This window comes from Nyctereutes procyonoides, unplaced genomic scaffold (assembly GCF_905146905.1).
Source record: "Nyctereutes procyonoides isolate TBG_1078 unplaced genomic scaffold, NYPRO_anot_genome, whole genome shotgun sequence".
Taxonomy (NCBI): Eukaryota; Metazoa; Chordata; class Mammalia; order Carnivora; family Canidae; genus Nyctereutes; species Nyctereutes procyonoides.
In genome coordinates, this window is record NW_026575052.1 from 49960406 (window position 1) to 49987304 (window position 26899).

At 35.3% G+C, this 26899-nt stretch overlaps 1 protein-coding gene across 4 annotated transcripts in view; it reads right to left on the reverse strand.

Moving 5' to 3' along the window:
• Positions 1–26899, reverse strand: part of ANKHD1 (ankyrin repeat and KH domain containing 1) — a 121561-nt gene that overhangs the window by 75751 nt on the left and 18911 nt on the right. For all 4 annotated transcript variants that reach the window (XM_055331304.1, XM_055331305.1, XM_055331303.1 and 1 more), the window contains exons 2-7: positions 17661–17814; positions 11898–12054; positions 10769–10916; positions 9927–10074; positions 7828–8061; positions 5631–5725 (exon numbers count right to left, since the gene is read on the reverse strand). In XM_055331304.1, the coding sequence (XP_055187279.1) occupies positions 5631–5725; positions 7828–8061; positions 9927–10074; positions 10769–10916; positions 11898–12054; positions 17661–17814 (936 nt within the window). The remainder of the gene's footprint in view (positions 1–5630; positions 5726–7827; positions 8062–9926; positions 10075–10768; positions 10917–11897; positions 12055–17660; positions 17815–26899) is intronic.

The window sequence follows — 26899 nt, forward strand, 5'->3', positions numbered from 1 at the left end:
TTAAAAGAGAGATGAATGAAATAGAGAAAAATCAATGAAATCAAAAGCTGGTTCTTTGAAAGGGTAAATAAAAATGAGAAACCTTTAGCTAGATGGAAAAGAAAAAAAATAGTAAAATCAGAAATGAAAGTAGGGACAGTACTACCACTTCTACAGAAATAAAAAGGATTATAAGACAGCACATCAGGTCACTTAGGTGGCTCTGTGGTTGAGTGTCTGCCTTTGGCTCAGTTCATGATCTCGGGGTCCTGGGATCCAGTCCCTCCTCCGGCTCCCCACAGGGAGCCTGCTTCTTCCTCTGCCTATGTCTCTGCCTCTCTCTTTCATGAATAAATAAATAAAATCTTAAGAAAAAAAAAAGACAGCACATCAGTTGTATGCCAACAAAATGAATAACCTAGATGAAATGGACAAATTCCAAGAAACACAAAATCTTTTTTTTTTTTAATTTGATTTTTTTTTTTTTTTTTTTACGATAGTCATACAGAGAGAGAGAGAGAGAGAGAGGCAGAGACACAGGCGGAGGGAGAAGCAGGCTCCATGCACCGGGAGCCTGACGTGGGATTTGATCCCGGGTCTCCAGGATCGCGCCCTGGGCCAAAGGCAGGCGCCAAACCGCTGCGCCACCCAGGGATCCCAGAAACACAAAATCTATAAAGACTAACTCACAAAGAAATAGAAAATTTGAATAGAACTTTAACTAATAAAGGGATTGAACCAGTAATTTAAAAAAAATCTCCCAATAAAGAAAACTCATGGATCTGATGGCTTCTTTGGTGAATTCTACCAAACATTAAAAAAGAATTAACACTCATCCTTCTCAAACTTCTTCAAAAAATTGAAGATGAGGGAATACTTAACTCATTCTATGAGACTAGCATTACCCTGATATCAAACTCAGCCACAGGTTCTATAAGAAAAAGTACAGACCAATGTCTTTTATGAATAGCAGATGCTAAAATCCCCAAAAAAATACTAACAAAGTGAATTCAGCAGCATATTAAAAGGTTTATCCTTGATCCACCATGATCAAGGAGGATTTATTCCTGGAATTCAAGGATGACTCAACATAAGAAAATAAAACAATATAACATACCACATCAACAGAATAAGGGGGAAAAAATCACAGAATCATCTCCATTGATACAAAAAAAGTATCTGACAAAATTCAACATATTTTCATGATAAAAATACTCAACAAATTAGGAATAAAAGGAAGCTATCACAAAATAATACAAGTCAAGTATGAAAAATCCACAGCAAACATCTACTCAATGGTGAAAGACGGAAAGCTTTTCTTCTAAGATCAAGAACAAGACAAGAATGCCCACTTTCACAGCTTCTATTCGAACTGTACTGGAAGTTCTGGCCAGAACAATTAGGCAAGAAAAGTAAAAAAAAAAAAAAAAAAAAAAAAAAAAGCAGCATTCAAGGAAAGGAAGACGTAAAATTATCTCTGTTCACAGATGGTATGTACAAAACACTAAAGACTACACACACACAAAAAAACTATTTGAGGGGGCAACCCTGGTGGCTCAGTGGTTTAGCGCCACCTTCAGTCCAGGGCGTGATCCTGGAGACCCGGGATCGAGTTCCACATCGGGCTCCCTGCTTCTCCCTCTGCCTGTGTTTCTGCCTCTCTCTCACTATGTGTGTCTCTCATGAATAAATAAATAAAAAATCTTTTTAAAAAATTATTTGAGCTTATAAATGAATTCAGCAAAGTAGCAAAATGCAAAGTTAACACATTGAAATTAGTTGCATTTCAATACATTTACAATAAGTATTCTGAAATGTATATTAGAAAAACACTTCCATTTACAATATCATCAAAAAGAATAAAATACTTAGGAATTAGTCAAGAAAGTAAAATACTTACATAATGAAAACTATAAAACATTGCTGAAAGAAATTAAAGAAGATATAAATAAGTGGAAACACATTCCATTTTCACAGATTAGAAGCCTAAATATTGTTAAGATGTCAATACTAACCAAAGCAATCTATAGATTCAATGCAATTCCTAACAAAAGCCCAATGGTGGTTTTTGGCAGAAATATTAAGGCCAATTCTAAAATTTATATGAATCTAAAGGGACCCCTGAAAACCATCTTGACAAATTAAAATAATGCAGGAGGATTCACACTTTGATTTCTAAACATATACAAAACTACAGTAATCATAATATCTGGTACTGGCATAAAGATAGACATACACAAAAGGAATAAAACAGAGATCCCAGAAATAAACTCTTGCATATATGGCCAATGATTTTTGACAAGGATGTCTAGACCATTTAATTAGTCTTTTTAACAAATGATACTGGGAAAACTGCATATCCATATGCAAAAGAATGAAGTTGGACCCTTATTTAACACCATATACAAAAATTAATGAAAAAGGGTTCAAAAATCTAAAACTACAAAACTCTTAAAAGAAAACATAGGACAAAAGCTTCATGACATTGAATTTAGCAATGATTTCTTGGATATGATACCAAAGGCACAGGCATCAAAAGAAAAAATAAACAAATTAGATTTCATTAAATTAAAAACCTTTGTATATAAAAGATACTATCAGTAGAGTAAAAAGGCAACCCAGAGAATGGGAGAAAATATTTGGATATATCTATAAGGGGTATAAGAGATTAATATCCAAAATATATAAAGAATTCCTGAAACTCAGAAACAAAAACCAACCAACTTAATTCATGAACAGGCAAAGGATCTAAATAGACTTTTCAACAAAGAAGATATACAATGGTTAATAAGCACATGAAAAGATGCTCAACTTCACTAATCCTTAGGGAAATGCACATCCAAACCATAATGAGATATCACCTCACAACCCTTAGGATGGCTACTACCGGGATCTCTGGGTGGCGCAGCGGTCTGGCGCCTGCCTTTGGCCCAGGGCGCGATCCTGGAGACCCGGGATCAAATCCCACGTCAGGCTCCCGGTGCATGGAGCCTGCTTCTCCCTCCGCCTGTGTCTCTGCCTCTCTCTCTCTCTCTCTCTCTCTCTCTCTGTGTGTGACTATCATAAATAAATAAATAAATAAATAAATAAATAAATAAATAAATAAATAAATAAATAAAAAAGATGGCTACTACCAAAAAACTCCCAGAAAATAACAAGTGTTTGTGAGAATATAGAGAAATTTGAATCCTTGTACACTACGGAAAAGTAAAAATGGTATAACCACTGTAGAAAAACAGTATGGTAGCAATTCTTCAAAAAATTAAAAATAGAAATACCATATTATCAAGCAATATTGCTTCTGAGTATATACTAAAAAGAACTGAAAGCAGGAACTTGAGCAGGTATCTGTACACCTATGTTCACAGCAGCATTATTCACAATAGCTAATGCATGGAAGCAACCCAAGCATCCACCAAAGGATGAATGAATAAGCAAAATGTATTGTAATTAATTAATTAATTAATTTATTTATTTATTTATTTATGAGTGATAGTTACACACACACACAGAGAGAGAGAGAGAGAGAGAGAGAGAGGCAGAGACATAGGCAGAGGGAGAAGCAGGCTCCATGCACCGGGAGCCCGATGTGGGATTTGATCCTGGGTCTCCAGGATCGCGCCTTGGGCCAAAGGCAGGCACCAAACTGCTGCGCCACCCAGGGATCCGCAAAATGTATTATATATATACATATATATATATATGTATACACATACATATATATATGTATACATACACACACACACACACACACACACACACACACACACAAGGAAACATAATGCAGCCTTAAAAAAATAAGGAAATTCTGACATATGCTACAACATGGATGAACCTTAAGAACACTGCTAAGTGGAAGAAGGCAGTCACAGAAAGACAAATCCTATATGATTCCTCTTCTTTTAATTAACTAACTAGTTAATTAATTTTGTAAGATAACTTTTTTTTTAAGATTTTATTTATTTATTCATGAGAGACACAGAGAGAAAGAGAGAGAGGCAAAGACACAGGCAGAGGGAGAAGCAGTCTCCCGTCTCCCTGCAGGGAGCCTGACGTGGGACTTGATCCTGGGACTCCAGGATCACACCAGGTGCCAAACCGCTGAGCCACCCAGGGATGCCCTGTATGATTACTCTTAAATGAGACAGAGTGATCAAAATCATAAAGAGAAAGTAGAATGGTGATTGCCAGGGGCTGGGGAGAGCAGGAAATGCAAAGCTGTTATTTAATGGTTACAGAGTTTTAGTTGTACAAGATGAAAAGAGTTATGAAGATAGATGGTGGTGACGGTTATAGATCATGAATGTACTTAATACACTGAACTATATACTTAAAAATGTATAAGAATGCAAATTTTATATCTTTTACCACAATAAAAAATTAGAGAAAACAAAGGTCTATCAATATGTTAGAATCGACAGAGCCAAGCCTGCCTTTTGTACTGTTACCTACAATGACAGATTTACTACCAAAAGTTAAACAAACTGGGGCACCTGGGTGGCTCAATTAGCTAAGTGTCTGCCTTCAGCTCAAGTCATGATCTCAGGGTTCTGGGATCAAGCCCCAAGTCAGGCTCCCTATCCAGTGGGGAGTCTGCTTCTCCCTCTCCCTCTGCCCTTTCCTTCTGCTCCTCCCACTGCTTGCATACTCTCTCTCTTGCAAATAAATAAATAAAATCTTTTTTAAAAATTAAAAAAAAAAAAGTTAAACAAACCTCCTCTAGCCATCCAAGATGCCAAACGGAAAGAAGTCTTAAGAGAAGAAAGTGGCCTTGGCCCTAGCTGTCATGAAGAAGCAGAAGGCCAAGAAGGTAGTCAACCCTAAGAAAAACCCAAGAATTCTGGCATCAGACAAGACATCCAGCCCAAAAGGGACCTCATCTACTTCGTCAAATGGCCCCACTACATCCACCTATAGCAGCAAAAGGCTATTTTTCTATAAATGCCTAAAAATGCCTCCCACAATTAATCAGTTCACCTGGGCCTTGGACCACCAAACAGCTACTCAACTACTTAATTTGGCCCATAAATACAAACCAGAGACAAAGCAAGAGAAGGAGAGATTGTTGACATGGGGTGAGAAGAAAGTTGTGAGCCAAGGGAGTATCCCCACTAAGAGGCTGCCGGTCCTTCAAGCTGGGCTTAATACTGTCACCATCTTAGTGGAAAATAAGAAGGCTCAGCTAGTAGTGATTGCACATGATGTGGATCCCACTGAGTTGCTGTCTTCTTGCCTGCCCTGTGTTGTAAGATGGGGTTTCCTACTTCATTATCAAGGGGAAGGCCAGGTTAGGGCATCTGGTCCATGGGAAGACCAACACCACTGTCCTGCCTTCACACAGATTAACTCAGAAGACACAGGATCTCTGGCTAAGCTGGCAGAAGCTATCGGGACCAATTATAATGAGAAATATGATGAGATCTGCTGTCACTGGAGAGGCAACATCCTGGGTCCAAACTCGGTGATTTGCATTGCTAAGACGGAAAAGACAAAGGCTAAAGAACTGGCCACCAAACTGGGCTAAGTGTATACTGTTGAATTTTCTATACATAAAAGTAGTGAGTTCTCTTTCAAAAAAATAAAACAAAAACAAAGGTTAAACAAAACATTGCATTTCAGTGTCATCTCAAAGGAGTGCAATTTAAAATTACCATGCAAGCCTCCATTAAAGCAGTGTGCATCTCATCTGTTTTGTGCTCTTGATCTGCACCAGCATCAAGTAGAAAGCGAACCATATCCAAATGGCCTTAAAAACAAAACACATAAATTTTCAAACTGTATTTCTAAGGAATTGAGTATTAATATATAAGTATTAAAATGAGGAAACTTTTTCTTTCAGGTATCTATACAAAAATTTATGAGAATTCATTTTTCATTCAAGAAAGGAATGACTGTTTTACAAAGTCAATCCAAAATAATAAGCAGGCTCTCATCAAGGCATCTAGGTTTTAAAGATGGAATTAGTAGAAAGCACATAACTCAAGTTAAGTAAAGCAAGAATACTTATTCTTTGATTTAATCTATATAAACTATCAAACTATCAAATCAAAACACTGAAATCAAATAGAATGCCAAGCAAAATAGGTTTGGATCATATTTTTCATAAAAGCAGCATTAAAATAATGACCATAAACTCACTGTGGCAATGAACAGGCACAGAAAACTCCATTCAAAATAATTTCAACCCTCTGGATACATTTAATATATAAAAATCCTTAATAGTCGGTAAGAAAAAGACAAACACTCCAGTAGAAAAATGGATGAAGGACATGAAATGATTATTAAAAAAGAAATGCAAATGAATACTAAACTGAAAAAAAAATTAAACCTTCCTATTAAACAAATGAAAATTAAAACGAGACACCATTTTTTACTATCAAAATGGCAAATATTAAAAAGAATGATAATACCCAGTGTTGGTGAGGGTGTAGGGTGGGATAAAGGGCACTCTCAAACACTGCTGGTGGGAGTGCAAATTGGTTCAACCTTTCTAGAAGGCAATTTGGCAATATGTATCAAAAGCCTTAAAAATGTCCATACCCTTTGACCCAGCAATTCCACTTCCAGGAATTTATCCTAAGGAAATAATCAGAGATTAGGCAAAGATGTCTGCACAAGGATGTTATTACAGTGTTTTTAATAATAGTGAAAAACTGGGAACAATTCAAGGGTCCAACAACAGGCAATTATGGTGCATCCATTTGATGTATTTGCAGAGACTACTAGTTCCCTACTCAATATCCACTCTTTCAGTCTTCCTGAATAATAGAACTCTGATTTTATCTGAGTGGCAACATGCCTGACTACATTTCCCAGCTTCCCTTGCTACGTGTAGCTAATAAGATGTAAATAGAACTATGAGGCAGACGTCTAAGATTCCTTAAAGGTAGTTTACTAATTTGGAAGGCACTCCCCATTTTGCCCTTATCCTCTTCATTCTTCCTACAATATAGATTAATGGGGCTCTAGCTACCATCTTGGATTAAAGGTAATTTTGAAGATAGAAACCACTATCTAGGATATTAGGAAGGCAGAACAGAAAAACAGAATTCTGAGATCCTGATAGCAGTGGAATGGTTATACTGGCTCTAAACAACCTACCCTTGGACTTGATTTATATATATATAAAAGCTTCTCTTTTGTTTAAATCATTATTTGTTTAGGTTTCATGACACATGCAGCCATATTTACTGCTAGCTGAAATAGGGAAATACTAGGTGACCATCAAAAGTTGTGTTACAGAAATATTTGAGATGGGAAATGTTCATGATTTATTACTAAATAAAATAAGCAGACTATAAAACAGTTCAATATGGTTGTTTAGTTTAAATATATATATGTATATATGTTTGTTTATATATATGCTTAAAAAACTCACTGGAAATAAGTACACTAAAATACTGCTTACATGCTTTAATCTTTAGGTGGCAACATTACATGTCATTGTAAAATTTCTTTTCCTTATTTATGCTTTTTTGTGTTTTTTGAGGTTTTCTGTATCAACTATGATTATCACTTATTTGAGTATTATTTTTGAAATAAAGGTTGGAAAAATCATATAAAACAAAAGTTATTAAATAATGGAAACTCTCTAAATCTGTACTATGAGCTTTTGTTGACTTCACAGCTACCTGAATAAATCTGAATTAAAATAATAAAGAAACATACACTGAGAAATTATACTTTACAAAATACAGGCTGAAATGGACTTTCTATATAATCTCTTACAAATTACATAATTTGACAGCACAGGGAAAACATAAGTAATATAAAATTAATTCAAATACTCAACCCTCAAATATTTAAATTTTCAAAGTTGTTATGAAAAAATTCATATATATAGAGTACCTTTGTAGCATGCAAGGGTAAGAGCACTTTCTTTGAATTCATTAGAATGAGTGTTGATGCCTGCCCCATGATCCAGAAGAACTCTTGCAACTTCCACATGACCTGCACTAGCTGCTTCCATTAAGGGGGTATGTCCATTTTCATTATGATCTTCTATATTTGCACCTTCATTAAGTAGCACTTTCACAATGTCAACAAATCCTCCAGCACAGGCATAAGTTAATGCAGTATTTCCTAACAAGGGATAAAAAGATATACAGAATTATGATAAAATGGATAAAACTATAACTATGTTATTTCTAGTTCTATGTTTTTTTTTTAAGGTCTTATTTATTTATTTGACACAGAAAGAGAGAGAAGCACAAGCAGGAGGGAAGGGCAAACGGAAAGGGAGAAGTAGGCTCCCCACTGAACAGGGAGCCTAACTCAGGGCTCGATCCCAGGACCCTGAGATCATGACCTGACTAAGCCACTGAGGCACCCCTCTAGTTCTACTTCTTCAATTTCCTTACATAAACTACTAAAATTATCATCTCAATTTTTTTTGTTCTATTGGTTCATCATCTTAATTTTCATCATCTTAATTTTTTTTGCTCTATTGGTTCATCATCTTAATTTTCTTACTAATGCAAAGACTTATTATAAACAGGCCAATTTATTTCTCTTCCTATTAGATTAAAGATATGTATCAGAAGGAAAATGTACCTAAAACAACAAATTGTCTTATGAATAAATCTGCATAGATAAAGGAAAGGTAAAAGAAAATCAAGAAATGAATATATATACAAGAAAATGTTGAAGATTTTTAGGCTGTACAGTACTGAAAGAAAAAGGATACAAAAAAAAGAAAGAAAAAGGAATAATTTTGAATGATACATTATAATATTTTAAATAAAAATATATTGAAAGGGATTTTTCAAGATAACAATCTTATTTGACAAGCTAATAAGGAAGATATAAATCCCTTTCAGCATAACTCCTTCAAAAGCAAAATTTCGTTAAAATGTCATTATCCGGGACACCTGGGTGGCTCAGCAGTTGAGGCGTGATCCTGGAGTTCCAGGACTGAGTCCCACATCGGGCTCCCTGCATGGAACCTGCTTCTCCCTCTGCCTATGTCTCTGCCCATCTCTTTCTGTGTCTCTCATGAATGAATGAATGAATAAATAAATAAATTAATTAATTAATTAATTAATACTTTAAAAAAGGTCATTATCCCTTGGTTTGCCATTATGTCTTTCTTGATTTTGTTTTGAGGTTTTTTATTTATTAGAAGGGGTAAGGGAGATGGTTTAACTATCTAATGATATAACACGGAAGAAGACTGTTTTAGAGATTCAGCAAGAAAAGTAATATTCCAGAATCCAATGTGTTCAGAATTCAACTGCTCAACCATTTCACACATTATGCATATTACTATCATTAAAACTAAAACGAAGTGGTCAGCAAAATAGTCTACAATCCCTTCTAGGAAGTCTTGCTCATTTACATTTAATATTCACTTAAGGTATGGAACAATGATATACTTTCATTATGTACATTTTAAAAAATGATGTTGTTGCCTCACTAAATCCAACTAATCCTACTATTAAAACTATACCTATAACTCAAGACACATGACCAAGGCTCCTCCTATCTATGTGTCTGGGAAATATAAATAACTAAAAGAATAACTCTTACTAGAATAGCTTGCATTCTGCCACAAGAATATCTTAGTAGTAGTAAATGCATTCAGTATGCCTGACATGAAAAACCCCACAAGGTAAATACTCTCAGGTTAATCTATAATCTAAAGTCAAGGCAGCTGAATTTAAATGAGATAAAGAATTATAAGACATATAATTCATAATTTTGCCTATAATGGCAAATAAGAAACTTTTTCCAGCTGAAAAACTGTCAATCTTAGCCAAATAGAATCTTAGTCTTTTGAAGATATCAAATTAATTTATATTTTACTCAGAGATTCTAAACAACGGCTATGATTTTTCTGTAGATTTACAATTCATTTTCCAGTTGTAAAAATCAAATTTTTATCTCTTAGATTATTATTAATTATATTAATTAATTTTCCTCAAATTACAACATAATTTTCTACTTACCTGTTGCTGACTGAGAGTTGACATCTGCATCATGAAGAAGTAATAATTTCACAATATCTAAATAACCTCCACTGGATGCTGCCATTAGGGGAGTTATGTCTCCTTTATTCCCTCGATCCTCAACATTAGCATGCATAGCAAGTAATACCTTTAAAACACATTACACAGAAACTGTCAATTCTTACTATTAATAGTATTTCTAGAGAATATACTGAATCTGGAAGGATATTCTTTGAGAATAGCGGTGAAAAAAATAAAAAATAATCACTTTTGGGGAAAATATGTCAGTGTTCACCACTCATAACAGCAACCTAATGGTGCTATATTTTATGATACCATTACATATTAATCTTTAAGTAAAGTAGATAATCATATTATCCATCCTATTATAAAATGTTAACTGCTCTTGTCAAAGATTTTGTGTTACACTTGGGATTATTTAGCAAGAGAACAGCAAAACTATACTCCTAAGACAGAAACTAACTTGTGAAAACATGATTATTTTCCAATATTGCTATAACAGACAGAAAAAAATGAGAAGAATTGAGGTAATCTGGATGAAATGACAATAAATCACTACTTTCAACTATAGCTGTGTATTATTTCTAAACACAAGTTGAAAATATTACTATTACTTCTATGTGTTTCTTATCCATTAGGAATAGTTTTAAGAAAATGGTAGAAAAATGCACCATGCCCAGTTACATGTGTAGGCAACAAAATTATTTATGTACGAGTTTCTATTTTACCTATTGCCAAAAAGAACTTGGCCTCTAATGATAATTTCTTTGATTATCAAAATCCTTCCACAATTTCAATCACTCAAGATAAGTTGTGCTTACTTGTGCTAATTCATAATACCCTGCTGAACAAGCCAAACAGAGTAGACTTTCTCCTTCTTCCGTATGCTCATTTACACTTCTGCCTTCATCTAGCAATTTACGAACAGCATTCACATCCCCATCTGAACAAGCTTCCGCCAGACTACGACTGAAAACAAAACCACCAACAATTAACCACCAAAGAAACGCTCAGAATCCTATGATAATAAATTATATTAAATATACACAGAAAAGTGTTGATACAATAAAGAAAAAAATTTATGAACATTTTGTGTGTTTGCAATGCTAATTATTCATGCAAGCCAACCAAGCCAGAAAGGCAATACACTGAATATGAAAACAGCTGTCATTTTTATTTTTCAAAATGTTCTAACATACTGTCATATTAAATTTTATCTTTTTATATTAAATTTTAAATAAAGTTTTAAAAAGTATTAGATGCACAAGTTTTTAAACTCTACCAGTGCAATAATTCCCAAGGATATTTGGGGTATAATTCCATGGCTTAAAAATTTTATTTGATAACAGAAGGTGTAATCTATGTAAAAATTTTACTGCACGATGATTAACAAAATCAATCAATCTCAAACTTTAATGTGTATACAAATCACCCATTTCTTGTTAAAATGCAGAATCTGATTCAGTAGTTCTAAGGTGAGGTCTGAGAGTCCACATTTTGAACAAGATCTAAGGTTATGCTGATGCTGCTAGTCATGGGCCATATCTCAGTAGCATGCACCTGGATTACTGCATTAGCAACACATTTCACTTATTATTTACTCAAGCAGTAAGCTACAGTTTACTACTATAATCTTTAGCCCAAGTAACTTCCTTAGAAAGAGAAATAAGATCTTACTTTGGATTTCTTACAGAATCTAGTATAGTACATGCCACAAGAATGCTCAATGAATATGAGTGAAATGCAAGACTAAAAGTATGGTATCTATTTTTGTATCCATGTAACATACATATATTTATATATCTACTTAAAATATAATATCCATTCTAATATCCCTTTAGCTAAAGTTTATAATCCCCTCCAAAAGATATAATTAACCAAAAGTTGCTACTTCCCCAAATTCCATTCAAGAATATATTTTACACCCAGAAGAAGTCAGTATACACATACGTGTCTACTTGTCCTGCATTGTGGCTATTTTCTGCTCTCATCCGTGTCAGTGCAGCAGCAGCTTCATCTAATGCACAACTTACTGAGGATGTCAGTCTCCGGAGTACCTCAGGATCTGCAAAAGCTTTACCATCAGCAGTTGACAATTTGCCAATTCCTTCAGTGTACGTCAATCAATCAGGTAGTACAGGGGAAGAAAAAGCATAGAAGTACAAATTGTAATTACAAAAAAAAAAAAATTAAAAAAAATTGTAATTACATTGCTAAACACAATTATCTAGGGCACAAACAGCATAGTTTCCATTGATAAGGCTGACAATCAGAATATAAGGTTGATATCAATTTGCCACTAATGGCAAAGGCCATCACATAACCACATCTTACAATGCACATAATATTAATTTGCCCTACCTAACTCCAAATGTAACTTAACATGATGCTCATTGAGGTAAATGAAGGAAAGTTCTTTCAAAATATATAGTCATACTATAAGATCTCTAGTATAAGATCATATTTTCAGTGGTAATAAAGGGGCTATTCATTAATACAATAAACAATCTGACAGTTTCTCCCTTTGGTTGAAAAGCCACCTAGAACCATCCTCTAGGAAAACAGTGTAAATTAAAATAAATTCATGCTCATATTTATTATGTGCCAGATTCTAGGGAGACAAAAAGGGATGGGTAAGGCATAGCTTCTGTCCTCACAGAGCTCACAGTCTAGTAGGACTATTAGATGTGTAAGTTGCCAATAAAACTTTTTCTCTTGATTCAGTAAGGAATCAGTGACAACTGTACAGAAAATTTCACCTGGGCAGCCCAGGTGGCTCAGTGGTTTAGCGTCACCTTCAGCCCAGAGCGTGATCCTGGAGACCCGGGATCAAGTCCCACATCAGGCTTCCTGCATGGAGCCTGCTTCTCCCTCTGCCTGTGTCTCTATCTCTCATAAGTAAATAAAATCTTTAAAAAAAAAAAAAAGAAAATTTTGCCTGATCACTGCTGAAAATAAGAGGAAAAGTCAATAAAGTTTTGGAGAACAACAAGAAGAAAAACAAGAAGGGAAAACTTGCCCAATAAAATATAAAATGTATTAAAAAAAATAAAATAAAATATAAAATGTATTATGATGCCATTATGTGCAAATTATAACAGTATGATACTTGCACAAAACAGATAATTATGTCAAGAATATACAACAGAGACTAAAAAAAGACCCCAGATTATTTGTAAATTCAATGTGTGATAGATGTGAAATTTCAAATCAAAGGAGATGGGAGGGCTCATTTCAAAAACACTCGTCAGAAATTGGTTACCATTTAAAAATTAAGTCAGATCTCTAATTCACATCATTTACAAAAATAAATACCAGGCAGACTGAAGATTTAAATATAAAAGAAAAAAAAACAAACCCTGAAAAGTACTATCATACTATGCAGTATTTTTCAAATGTAGATGTAAGAGAGACTTTTCTAAGCATGGGACCAAATTCCAAATGCCACAAAATAAAAGATTAATACATGTGATATTGAACACTTCTAATTTCAGTAAAAATTTCTATGTAATTAAACACAGTATAAAATTAAGACAAAATAAAAAAATAAAAATAAAATAAATTAAGGCAAAATAAAAACAGAAAAAATCAATACCCAATAAATTTAAATAATCATTTATAGAGTATGATGCAACTTACTGTTATTAAAGGAATACAAATTATAAAACTGACAAAAAATTGATTGAGGAGTAAGGCCTTCTGAAACTGTTGACAGGAATGTATACCAGGGTATAAAGTTGGCAGGATGGGGGCAAATCTGACAAGTTATCAAACATTTATATGTAAACATCCTTTGACACAGTAAAACCACTTTCTAATAATTTGTCCTATAAAGATACCTGCACAAATAAGAAAAGCTACATATGAATATAAATTACAGCATACTTGTAATACCGGAAAATAGGAAATAATCTCAGTATCTCAACAAGGAATTGGTAAAATATATTATGGTACATCTAAGCAAGAGAATATTATCTTATCCTTTAAAAGAAGGAGAAAGACAGGGGTGCCTGGGTAGCTTAGTTGGTTGAGCATCTACCTCTTGGTTTCAGCTCCAGTCATGACCTCTGGGTTGTGGGATAGAGCCCCATTCCAGGCTCTGTGCTGGGTAAGGGAACCTGTCTGACATTCTCTCTCCCTCTCTATGTGCCCTCTGTCCTCACACCCAAAAAAATAAAATAAAATAAAATAAAATAAAATAAAATAAAATAAAATAAAATAAAAATGAAGAAAGAAGGGAGATAGACATACCATATTATACAATGCTCATAATAAACTAAGAAGCCTAGTAATACCTAATATGTTCTCATAATTAAAAACACAGAGTCTAGGGGCACCTAGCTGGCTCAATTGGAAAAGTGTGACTCTGGATTTCAGGGTCATGAGTTTCAGTTCTACCTTGGATGTAGAGATTACTTTTAAACACACACACACACGCACACACAGAGTCTAAAAATTCCTCAACACAATGTTCAAAAAGCAAATGAAAATACTGAAGCACAAAAAGAAAATATTCATCCAATAGTCAGCTTGCACAGGTCTTAGAAAGGAGCACATCATTTTAAAATACATCTGACGGGGGCCCTGGGTGGCTCAATCAGTTAAGTGTCTGACTGGTGATTTTGTTCAAGTCATGATCTCATGGGTTGTGAAATCAAGCCCTGCATCAGGCTCTGTGTTCAGCAGGGAGTCTGCTTGACATTCTCTCCCTCTGCCCCTTCCTAATTCATGCTCTATTTCTCTCTCTCTCTCTCTCTCTCTTTCTCTCTCTCCAAATAAATAGGACATTGGGTGGCTTCGTCAGCTGAGAGTCTGCCTTTGGCTCAGGTCATGATTCCAGCATCTTGGAATTAAGTCCTGTATTGGGCTCCCTGCTAAGCAGGGTGTCTGCTTCTCTCTCTATCCTTCCTCTCTGCTTGTGATCTGTCTCTCAAATAAATAAAATCTTAAAAAAAAAAAGTCATTGAACTTATTAAAAATAATAAAAATTAAATTTAAAAATCTTAAAATAGGCCTAACAATTTCTTTAGACACAACATTATATCCAACCATGTATGGAGTTCAAATTGTCAAAATACACAAAATTTAAAAATTCAATAGTTTTTGACACCCCCAGGAAGGCAGGTATCATTATTTTCAAGGATTATTTTCTTTCTATCAATATAGGTATGACAAACAAGCAATTCTAAGGTATCTTGATGATTATTTCAGACTTAATATGAATAAAAAGAGAAATCAAGGAAAGTAAAATGTTTAACGTTATCAGAAAACAGCTCTGAATGAGAATCATGAGTGCCAGAAAAAAAAGAAAAATGAGTTTAAAACTCTTAGTTAGGGACTAAGAAGTAATACAACATGATTGAAGTGTGAGCCTATGCCAGAGAGTAAAAATGTACTACCACCAGTAAACAAAGCTTGATCTGGGAAATAAAAGGAAAGCAGAGAAGACTTGGAGAAGAGAGATGTCTTTTCTCCACATTTCTCTCTGCTCCAGGCAAAATAATGTAAGGTTCCAAAGCAAAGCAAAAACATAACACCCCCCAAAATTAGATGATGGTCATGGCACTGCCAATTCAGGAATCTTATACAGGATATCTCTAAATCACAAGTAGGAGACACACAGGAAACCCAGACTCTAAGGGAGGGACATTCAATGTAATTACTAATGTGACCTTTATACCTTTTTTAAAAAAAAATTACTAGTTCTGCCTTAATTTAAATAGTCTTATTTTGTTGACTCTAATTTTAAGTTTCTATCAGTTGCAAAAAGAACACTAGGTTGCCTAAAGTCAATCTGCTACAAATTGTACCTATGCTTTTCCATAACAGGACAAAGTTAAAGGAATAACAAGAGGATATCAAGCAAGCTCATTTTTAACATAACATCTATGTCTTTCCAAGAATAATATAAAAGTGCTCAATTTATTTTTGCTCTTATTTGTCCTATCATTATTTGGTCAAATGTAAAACTGTTTTTCTTCAATCAATATGAAATGTGCTAAAAGGCTGCTGTGATTTTTCTGAATATATATTCTTGGACACTATTTTCAAAAATAACCTATACATTCTTCTAGATTAAATTCTTACATGTAGGGCACATGAGTGGCTCAGTCAGTTAAGCAAGTGCCTGCCTCTGGCTCAGGTCATGATCACATGGTCCTGGGATCAAGCCCCCACAATGGGCTCCCTTGCTCAGAGGGGAATCTGCTTTTCCCTCTCCTTGTACTCCTCCCCCTGCTTGTGTTCTTTCTCTTCCAAATAAATAAATCTTTTAAAAGTTTTTTAAAACAAATTCTTACACGTATTGAATATGCACATATATTTATGCTAAATAAGTAACTTAAAGGAGTATCATATAAAATGAATGTATCTCAAAAGCAATATACCGAAAAAAAGAAAAGCAATATACAAAGATCAGAAAAAATTAACTTCCTTCTTAAAACAATTTTAGCTGATAAAAGGCTTTCATTAAAGTGGAATGGAAACTCCATACAACAAATAATATGTAGATTGCACAATATAAAATAGTGATAAGTATATATTATTGAGAAAACAAGCTTATCACAGATTTTTCTCTTAAGCTACCACAGAACAAGAAGATGATATACAGCTAGGTATATTTCAGTCTAATTTAGTGTTCAATTTTTATTTAACTGTCTTCTAAGAAAAAAATAGCAATTCATAACTAAGTTACCCCTAGATAAAAGTAAACAAGTAATCACATGCAGAATACCCCAAATCAGTTAATTAAGATCAAAGATTCATAATTTGATGAACAAAATTTATCTCCCACATTTTTTTTTAAGATTTTATTTATTTATTTATGAGAAACACAGAGAGAGAAGCAGAGACACAGGCAGAGGGAGAAGCAGGCTCCCTGTTGGGAGTTTGATGCAGGACTCAATCCCAGGACCCTTGGATCACTACCTGAGCCAAAGGCAGATACTCTATCTCCCACACTTATAATGTAATTGGTAATAAGTAAGTTTTCCTTGATAACTAGCTGATTATCTAAGACTTAAAAACAATGTTGAACCCAGTAATCATCCATTGACAACTTTCAACCAAGAATTTTTAAAATAGAAAATGTGAATATTTTCTTTAGAAAATAAAAAATAGGGATCCCTGGATGGCTCAGCAGGTTAGAGACTACCTTTGGCCCAGGGCGTGATCCTGGAGTCCTGGGATTGAGTCCCGCATTGGGCTCCCTGAATGGAGCCTGCTTCTGCGCTCTCTCTCTCTCTCTCTGTGTGTGTGTCTCTCATGAATAAATAGATAAAGTCTTTAAAATAAAATAAAATTCTTTTTTTTTTTTTTTAATTTTTATTTATTTATGATAGTCACAGAGAGAGAGAGAGGGGCAGAGACACAGGCAGAGGGAGAAGCAGGCTCCATGCACCGGGAGCCCGATGTGGGATTCGATCCCGGGTCTCCAGGATCGCGCCCTGGGCCAAAGGCAGGCGCCAAACCGCTGCGCCACCCAGGGATCCCAAAATAAAATTCTTAAATAAAAAAAAAAGCCAGTATCTCCTGAAACTTTAAATATATATATATATATATATATATATATATATATATATATATATATAATACATTGTCAGAGTTCAAATTTCATATAATGTCATATAATTTTGGGGTACTCTTGTATAGCTTTACACAGATATCTAGACTTTTAAAAGAGATGAAAATAAGAAAACAAGAAAAAAAAATTACCTGCTGCTTCTAGCAATGCTTCTAATCGTGCCTGTGTCTCTGGATCCACCGTGCGTAAGTCTGCTCCTTCTGCAGTACTTGATAAGAATATCTCTGATGTTGTTTTCAGTACTGGGTTATCCAGATCTTCTTGGTCCAAAATAAATGATTCGACCTGTTTTTTGAATTAAAATGCAATATTCATGAAACTGATGTCAATATTGTTAGAATAACTGCACTTTAAGGTAGTATGATTTCTGGTTTGGAATTTATAAATTATTATAAAAACATGGGGCTGTGGGAAGGGACTTTGAGGGAGCCTCCTATCTGCTTATCTTCAGACATGACTACAATATACCTCAGACACACCAGATTCAAATTTCCTGAAGAGCATTATATCTTCTGTGCCTAGCATAGAACTTGTAAAACAGTTTTTCTTTTTTTTAATTTATTTTATTTTTTATTATTTTTAAAGATTGTATTTATTTATTCATGAGAGACACAGAGAGAAGCAGAGACATAGAGGGAGAAGCAGGCTCCATGCAGGGAGCCTGATGTGGGACTCGATCCCAGGACTTCCAGATCATGTCCTGAGCCAAAGGCAGGTGCTCAACCACTGAGCCATCGCTGTTTTTGTCTTTGTTTTTTTTTTTTTTTAATTTTTTATTTATTTATGATAGTCACACACAGAGAGAGAGAGAGGCAGAGACACAGACAGAAGGAGAAGCAGGCTCCATGCACTGGGAGCCTGACGTGGGATTCGATCCCGGGTCTCCAGGATCGCGCCCTGGGCCAAAGGCAGGCGCTAAACCGCTGCGCCACCCAGGGATCCCTGTTTTTGTTTTTTTAAATGTAACAAGAACATGAACATAGTCCTTGGGAAGATGTAAACAGGCCTAGATGTAAAAAGACTAGATAGCATGGGTAGGTCATTAAAGCACAGTTTTTTCTCTCTTCTAATCAATTTATTAAATTCTGATTCTTCAACGAAAATAAGATGTCATACACTGGCAAATATCTGGAGCCCTATATACAAGAAAGCTTCATGAAGTTAGGACCCATACCTGTTTGTTCAATGCTCTGTTTTCTGGGCTTAAGAATACCTCATATATAGTAGGTACTGAATCTGTATTTACTGAAATGAATGAATAGCATAAGCAAAAGCAACTTATGAAAATAAACACATACTCCTCTAATTTCAAATCAACTTAATTCTTAAATGAATTTTCTTAACAAATAAAATATGTACTATCTTTCTGAAAAGCAATTTGGAAATATGTATCAAAATGCTTTAAAAGACTCATGCCCTTTAACTTAGTAATTCCATTTTAAGGATTCTTTTTTTTTTTAAGATTTTATTTATTTATTCATGAAAGACACAGAGAGACAGAGAGGCAGAGACACAGCCAGAGGGAGAAGCAGGCTCCCCGTGGGGAGCCTGATGTAGCACTCGATCCCAGGACCCCGGGATTACGCGCTGAGCTGAAGGCAGACGCCCAACTGCTGAGCCACCCAGGCGTCCCGTATTTTAAGGATTCTATCCTTAAAAAGGTATCTGGAAGCAAGACAAAAATATGCAAGGATGGTCACTGCACATGAATTCAAATTCCAAAAATGAGAGGAAAAAAACTAAAATTGGTAATTTGATAAATACATTCTGTCCAGTTACAGGACGGACTACCGTACAGTCATTAAAAACAATGTTTCTAAAGCAAATTTAGTGACATGAGAAAGTATTCATAAAGTGAAAATCGTAAGATTCAAAACAGTATGATCTTTATTTTGCTAAAAGTATATATGCATACATGCATATAAACATGAACAAGACTATCATGTATATAAACATGAGTATATATTTATGTACCTAGATATATCTACAATATGTAAATACATACAACCAGGAAGGTTAACATATTTGTAGACAGAAAAACAGGAACAGAAGGTTTAGTACTTCTCCAAGGTCACATAGCTAATAAATGACAAAGACAGGTTTCAAACCCCACCATAGAGCTACACAGTTTATGCTCTTAACTACTAGACAATGCTACTTCAGGACCACAGTATTTGGACTACATTATTTGGCATATTTGGCTATTTTGTCATCAGTTTCATAATGGCCACCAAATAAACGTCCCAACAAAGACTGTAAAGTTAAAATGATTTGGATACATTTTATTACCTCGTGAAGTACTAAAATTTTACAAAATAAATCTTTCAACTTTACATCTAATAACATTGAGCCACATTATTATGCTGCTGCAACACAGCTTCTTTAATATGTAATTACAGACACAGATGCCAGTAGATAAATGTGGCCTATCAGTTGTTAAATAATATGAAAAGATAACCGCTTGTACAATAAAAATCACAGGCCCGGGCAGCCCCAGTGGCACTGCGGTTTAGCGCTGCCTGCAGCCCGGGGTGTGATCCTGGGGACCCAGGATCGAGTCCCACATCAGGCTCCTTGCATGGAGCCTGCTTCTCCCTCTGTCTGTGTCTCTGCACCTCTCTCTCTCTCTCTCTCTCTCTCTCTCTCTGTGTCTCTCATGAATAAATAAATAAAATCTTTAAAAAAAAAATCACAAGCCCAAGAAATTATTAGGTATTTGCAGATACATATACTCGCCAGTTATAAGGATAGATAAAACCATCATGCCAAATTCTGGAATTTTTTATTACAGATGGTATTTAGAAGTTATCAATTCTATTTCATAAAAAACATTGGTCTAATGTGGCATTACATGTACTATTGAGTCAAATACAGATTTGTGCCATGTAATATTTTAAAAATCCAAGTTAAGAATTCTCTATTCTCGGGATCCCTGGGTGGCGCAGCGGTTTGGCGCCTGCCTTTGGCCCAGGGCGCGATCCTGGAGACCTGCGATCGAATCCCACGTTGGGCTCCCGGTGCATGGGGTAAGCTTCTCCCTCTGCCTATGTCTCTGCCTCTCTCTCTCTGTCTCTCTCTCTGTGTGTGACTATCATAAAGAAATAAAAATTAAAAAAAAAAAGAATTCTCTATTCTCTCTTACTCATTTCCCAATATTTACTGAAGTCCTATTTTATATGAAGCACCTTGACAGTACAAAAATGTTGGTAGAAGATATAAGTCAAAGGCAACATGACTATCACAAAAGGCATGGTTCATGGTTCATCGAAGAGAAATAAATGGTACAACTACCATTTAATGCATTAAAGAGAGAGAAATTGCTTCCAGCCCCAGGAATGTAAGACTTTGCACAAGAAACAGCATATAGGTTAGGCATTGGGAGTAGAGGCAAAAGGGAATGAAATTAAAAAGGGGCTTGAAGATGCATTCGGAAAGTGATGAATGGTCCACTCTCAAGATATATAAGGTCCTTCATATACTGCTGGTGGGAATGTAAATGACACAGCTACTTCAGGAAATAGTTTTGCGGTGGTCCAAAAATTAAACAGAATAGAATAAACATATGACCCAGAAATTTCATTTCTATCTACACAAGAGGATTTAAAACATGTCCATACAATAATCTGCATACAGGGATCCCTGGGTGGCGCAGTGGTTTGGCACCTGCCTTTGGCCCAGGGCGCGATCCTGGAGACCCGGGATCGAATCCCACATGGGGCTCCCGGTGCATGGAGCCTGCTACTCCCTCTGCCTGTGTCTCTGCCTCTCTCTCTCTCTGTGTGACTATCATAAATAAATAAATTAAAAACAATAAAAGAAAAACTTTAAAAAAATCTGCATACAGGTTAATAGCTATGTTATGTGTAATGGACAAAAAATAGAAAAAAAAGTCTATCAACTGATGAATAAACAAAATATGGTATATATACAAATAATGGAACATTATTCTGCCATTAAAAGGACTAAGTACTGACACATGCCATAGCATAGATGAACCATGCAAATACTATGCTTAATGCAAGAGCAAGAAACAAGAAGTCAATTATTGTATGATTCCACTCATATGAAATGTCTAGCATAGACAAATTCATAGAGACAGAAAGTAACTTAATGGTTTAAGTGAAGAGTCAGAGAGGGAGGGATGGCAGGGACTATTAATGGTCTAAAGTTTCTTTCTGGAATGATGAAAATGTCTGGAATTAGATAGTGGTGTCTGCTGTACACCTTCTAAATATACTAAAAAACCATTGAATTGTACACTTAACATGCTAAGTTTTACGGCATGTAAATTTTATCTCAAATTTTAAAAAAACCATAAAGTACCTAGAACACCACTATAGCTTTAGGCTAGAAAGAACTGGGGATAGATTTGAATAAGACCATGCAAAAGGTGACAGATTGCTCATCATCTACCTGTCACCACCACTAAGAGAGAATCAGTAGCAATGTCATCCTGGATGTCAGTAACAGTAGTATCACATACACAAGACAGCACATTCCTAAGTGCTTGGGAAGAACCAAGTTTGGGAAAAAAACACAAAATAGAGATATGTCCCTTGGCGTCAAGGGGCTTATAACTTCTAAAAATTATAATTCACAAGACAATTTATTCAGTTTAATTCTCCTACATCTTAAAATACATGTAAATTCACGTTTCAGTTAGGCAACATGACATAATGGAAAGAATACTGTACTACAGATCAGGAAAATGAGATTGAAGTATCACTTTCACCAGGCACAATGTGTGACGTTAGACATGTCACTTTCGGCCTTTCTGATGTTTCATTTCTTCCTCAATAAACAAAGACAATACCTGCTCTATCTTACAATGCTATTGAAATGATGAAATAAGGCAAAATAATTTGAAAATAATAAAATACTATATAAACTTAATTTTTAGAATATTAATTCTGTGTAATTACAACTCTTTTGTCCTGTCCCTTACCACAGTATCTATCTTCTATGACCTTTCAAACTGGAAAAATGATATTCACTAAGAATCTCACATGATACACTTTCATCAGAATTCCCCTGAATTCTTTTATTTTTATTTTATTTATTTTTTTCCAGTTTCATTAGGCTATAACTAACACATAACATTGTATGAGTTTAAGGGGTACAATATAATGATTTCATGGATGTATATACTGTGAAATGATCACCATAGTTAAGTTTAATTAACATCCATCACATCACAGTTAAAATTTTTTTTCTTGTGATGATCACTTTAATTTCCAAGTGTAGTTTTAGGCATTTTATACGTAAGTTCTGACCCAAAAGATCAAATTTTAGGGGCTCCTGGCTGACTCAGTCAGTGGAATGTGCAACTCTTGATCTTAGGGTCGTGAGTTTAAGCTCCATGTGGGATGTAGAAACTACTTAAATAAATAAAACTTAAAAATAAATAAATAAATAATAAAAAGATAAAATTTTAAATATCTACACTTGCGGGAAAAAACTTAAGTTTCCCGGAATGAGTTGTGGTATATTTAACTATACACACAAATGATTTGAATATAATTAGATGTACCAAAAAGCACTCAATATACTCTAATATATCATCTGTCCTACCCTCTCTAAAATTTTAAAAGTGAGTCTCAATGTGGAGTTAATAAAAAGACAAAATATCCAGTTATACCTATCACTTTGGGAATACTTGTGGCGTTACTTTTGGTAGTTCATAAATATCTTACCCGGTAAAACTACTGAAACACATACTCTTGTAATTCAGATTGCAATAGCATTACCTCAACTAGACAACACAGAAACCATCTATAGTTACATGAAAATACTAAATTAGACTAACACAAAAGGCTTGGTATATTTAACATAAAAGGCTTGGTAATGTAGTCCCAAAAAACACATTTAGAAAATAGGTAAGTCCAAAATAATGTTATATCTAGTTAAATTAGTCTTTATCATGTAAGTGAATAAAGAAGCCCCAAAGTTTCTTACATACAGCTAAAGGATCACAGAAATGTACCTACTGCTCAATGATAATTACATTGCTTCCTCTATCCAGCAGCTACCCTGAACAGCAAACATAAAGCATCCATTTATAGTGGTACTGTTTTTGCCAGTGACAAGAAAGTTTACTTCAAGTCTTAAAGGTTGCAGATTCTTTTTCTATCTCCTGATTAGGTACAAAAACAAAAGATGGAAGAAAAAAGATGAGAGGGAATCTGGCCCCAAAAAAACTGTTTTTCTCTTATAGGTAATCTTTTCTAAATGCTACAGGCAAAACACTTTGTCTTCCTTCTCAAAAGTCTTTTCTCTTGCTCCCTTCTTTTAAAAAAAAGCTGAGAGTAGTAGCTTAAAACAGAATTTAAACAAAGGAGGGCAGGGTAGAAAAAGGGAACAAGCATTTTCTCCCTTTTTTTTTTTTTTGAATCCCATCTGGCATTTCTAAAATGAACAACTGGATGGATGGCAACAGTGACTAAGAAGATTAACCACAGACTCAACTACTATCACCTTGAAAAAACAGTCAATCACCTGGCCAAAATCTAGTTAGAAAAATCATTTATTAACCCAGCTATGCTTTGGCCAAAACTCAATTCCACTAAAAAACAACAACCAAAACCCCCACATAATTTCTATCAAATGTAAGTACCAGTGTTACAATTAAACTTTAACAATATTAATATGTTTTAAGTCTTACAAAAGTAAAACGATAAAACCTCACCAATACATTTGTCAATAACCAATTGCTACCTTATCTAAGGTATATTTCTGGAAATAGCAATTGCTAGTTAGAGAAAATAATAAAAAGGGAATGTTTGATCATAAAACATGTACTTTTTGTTAAGATTTTATTTATTTATTCATGAGAGACACAGAGAGAGAGAGAGGCAGAGACACAGGCAGACAGAGAGGCAGGCTCCCCACAAGGAGCCCAATGCAGAACTCAATCCCAGAGCCCCGGATCATGCCCTGAACTGAAGGCCGACACTCAACCACTGAGCCACCCAGGCATCCCAAAACATGTACATTATATATATTTATTTATATATTTTCCAGTCACTTGGTCATATCATGCAACAAGCAAAGACTACCAAGCTCTCAAATATAAGTTGAAAATACATTGTTTTACATAGAACACCTTTTAACCTAACAATGAATTATGAAACTTGTATTTCAAACATGTTAAATAAATTTGTATTTTGAGTTGGGGACTAAAATATTATAGCCACAAAGTTTGTTTCCGCTAATCTTTATGAATAATCATCACTCCATGGGGCATCTAGGTGGCTTAGTCAGTTAAGCGTCTCGGGTCATGATTCCAGGGTCCTGGGATCCAGTCCCTTGTCAGGCTCCCTGCTCAGCATGGAGCCTGCTTCTCCCTCTGCCTCTGCTCCTCCCCCCTCCTCGCTCACTCTTTCTCAAATAAATAAAATCTTTATTTTTTTTGATTATTTATTTATTCATAGAGACACAGCTAGAGAGAGAGGCAGAGACACAGGCAGAGGGAGAAGCAGGCACCATGCAGGGAGCCGGATGTGGGACTCGATCCCGGGTCTCCAGGATCACGCCCTGGGCTGCAGGCGGCGCTAAACCGCTGCGCCACCAGGGCTGCCCTAAATAAAATCTTTAAAAAAAAAAAAAAAAAAAAGAAGAAGAATCTCACTCCCATGAATTCCAACCTGGGCTGTAAAGAAGGGTAAATGTTTTACACTACGTCTTCTCACAAACTTTCAAAAATAAAGCTCCCTTAAAAGATTCAGATTTGAGGGATCCCTGGGTGGCGCAGCAGTTTGGCGCCTGCCTTTGGCCCAGGGCGCGATCCTGAAGACCCGGGATCGAATCCCACGTCGGGCTCCCGGTGCATGGAGCCTGCTTCTCCCTCTGCCCGTGTCTCTGCCTCTCTCTCTCTCTCTCTCTCTCTCTCTGTGGGACTATCATAAATAAATAAAAAAAAATTTTAAAAAAAAGATTCAGATTTGAGGAGTGCCTGGCTAGCTCAGTCAGGGCAGTGTGTGGCTCTTGATCTTGGGGTTAGGAGTTCAAGCCCATATTGGGTGTAGAGATTACTAAAAAATAAACGTTTTAAAAATTCTCTTTAAAAAGAAAAGAGATTCAGGGGCACTTGGGTAGCTCAGTGGCTGAGTGTCTGCCTTTGGCTCAGGTTGGGATCCCGGAAGCCTGGATCCAGTCTTGGCATCAGCTCCCTACAGGGAGCCTGCTTTTACCTCTGCCCATGTCTCTTCCTTCTCTCTTTGTGTCTTTCATGAATAAATACATAAAATATTTAAATAAATAAATAAGAGATTCAGATTTGATAATTTAAAATGGAAAGCTAGGTAAAACATTGTAAATATTTGTAACATTTTTTAAACTGCATTTGCTATCTCTCTTCTCTTTTGTAGTTTATAGTTGGATAGACCAGTATGTCTTACTTTTCCCCACTCACAGTAAGCCCTCTAAATCAGAATCAGCATTTATACCATTTCAGAATACAGGTGGTTTACTACTGATTTCTACTTGGAACAGCAAAAAGTATGGATCATGTTCCAAGAGATAATTAATAAAGGACATAGCAATTCTTTTTTGCAAAAAAACACAGTATTTAAAAGTTTTGATAACAGTATCACCACAAACATCCCCCAAAATGTACTCAAAGGGAGAAAGTAATACATTTGCAATTTAGGACCAAATAATGATAAATTTAGGAATAAGTTTTGCTGCTACTATAAGACCCAATAAAATCAACAAAACATCTTGAAATACTGGAATGAAAAGACTGTATTCCTTAACAAAAACTTTTCAAGTTTCTTTCTACAAGGAAAACTGTATTTCTAAGTTCAAACCCACAATCCTCTTCTCAAAAAAGAGTAATGGTGGGCGCCTGGGTTGCTCAGTAGGTTAAGCACCTGCCTTCAGCTCAGGTCATGATCTTAGAGTCTTGGGATCAAACCCTACATTAGGCTCCCTGCTGGCTAGGAGCCTGCTTCTCCCTCTCCTTGCCCCTCCCCTTGCTTGTGTGCTCTCTCTCAAAGAAATAAAATCTTTAAAACAAAAAACAAAACAAAACAAAAAACCCAGAAATGATACTTTGGGATATCTGAAGTTGATTAATTCCACATAGCACATACAAGAAAGAACCAGTATGCTTTTCCTAATTCTAAGTTAAACTAGAGAAAATTAACTTCACCTTGCTCAATTATAAACACCCAATTTCTAAACTATAGTTTTAATACAGAATCTATTTTTCTTTTGAAGCTTCTAATCAAAGATGGGAGAAAGGAAGGTCTTCTTAAAAGTAATTGCTACTTGGGGGACCTGGCTGGCTCAGTTGGTAGAGCATGTCACTCTTAATCTCAGGGTCATGAGTTCCAATCCCATCTTGGGCAAAGTATCTGCTTAACAAATA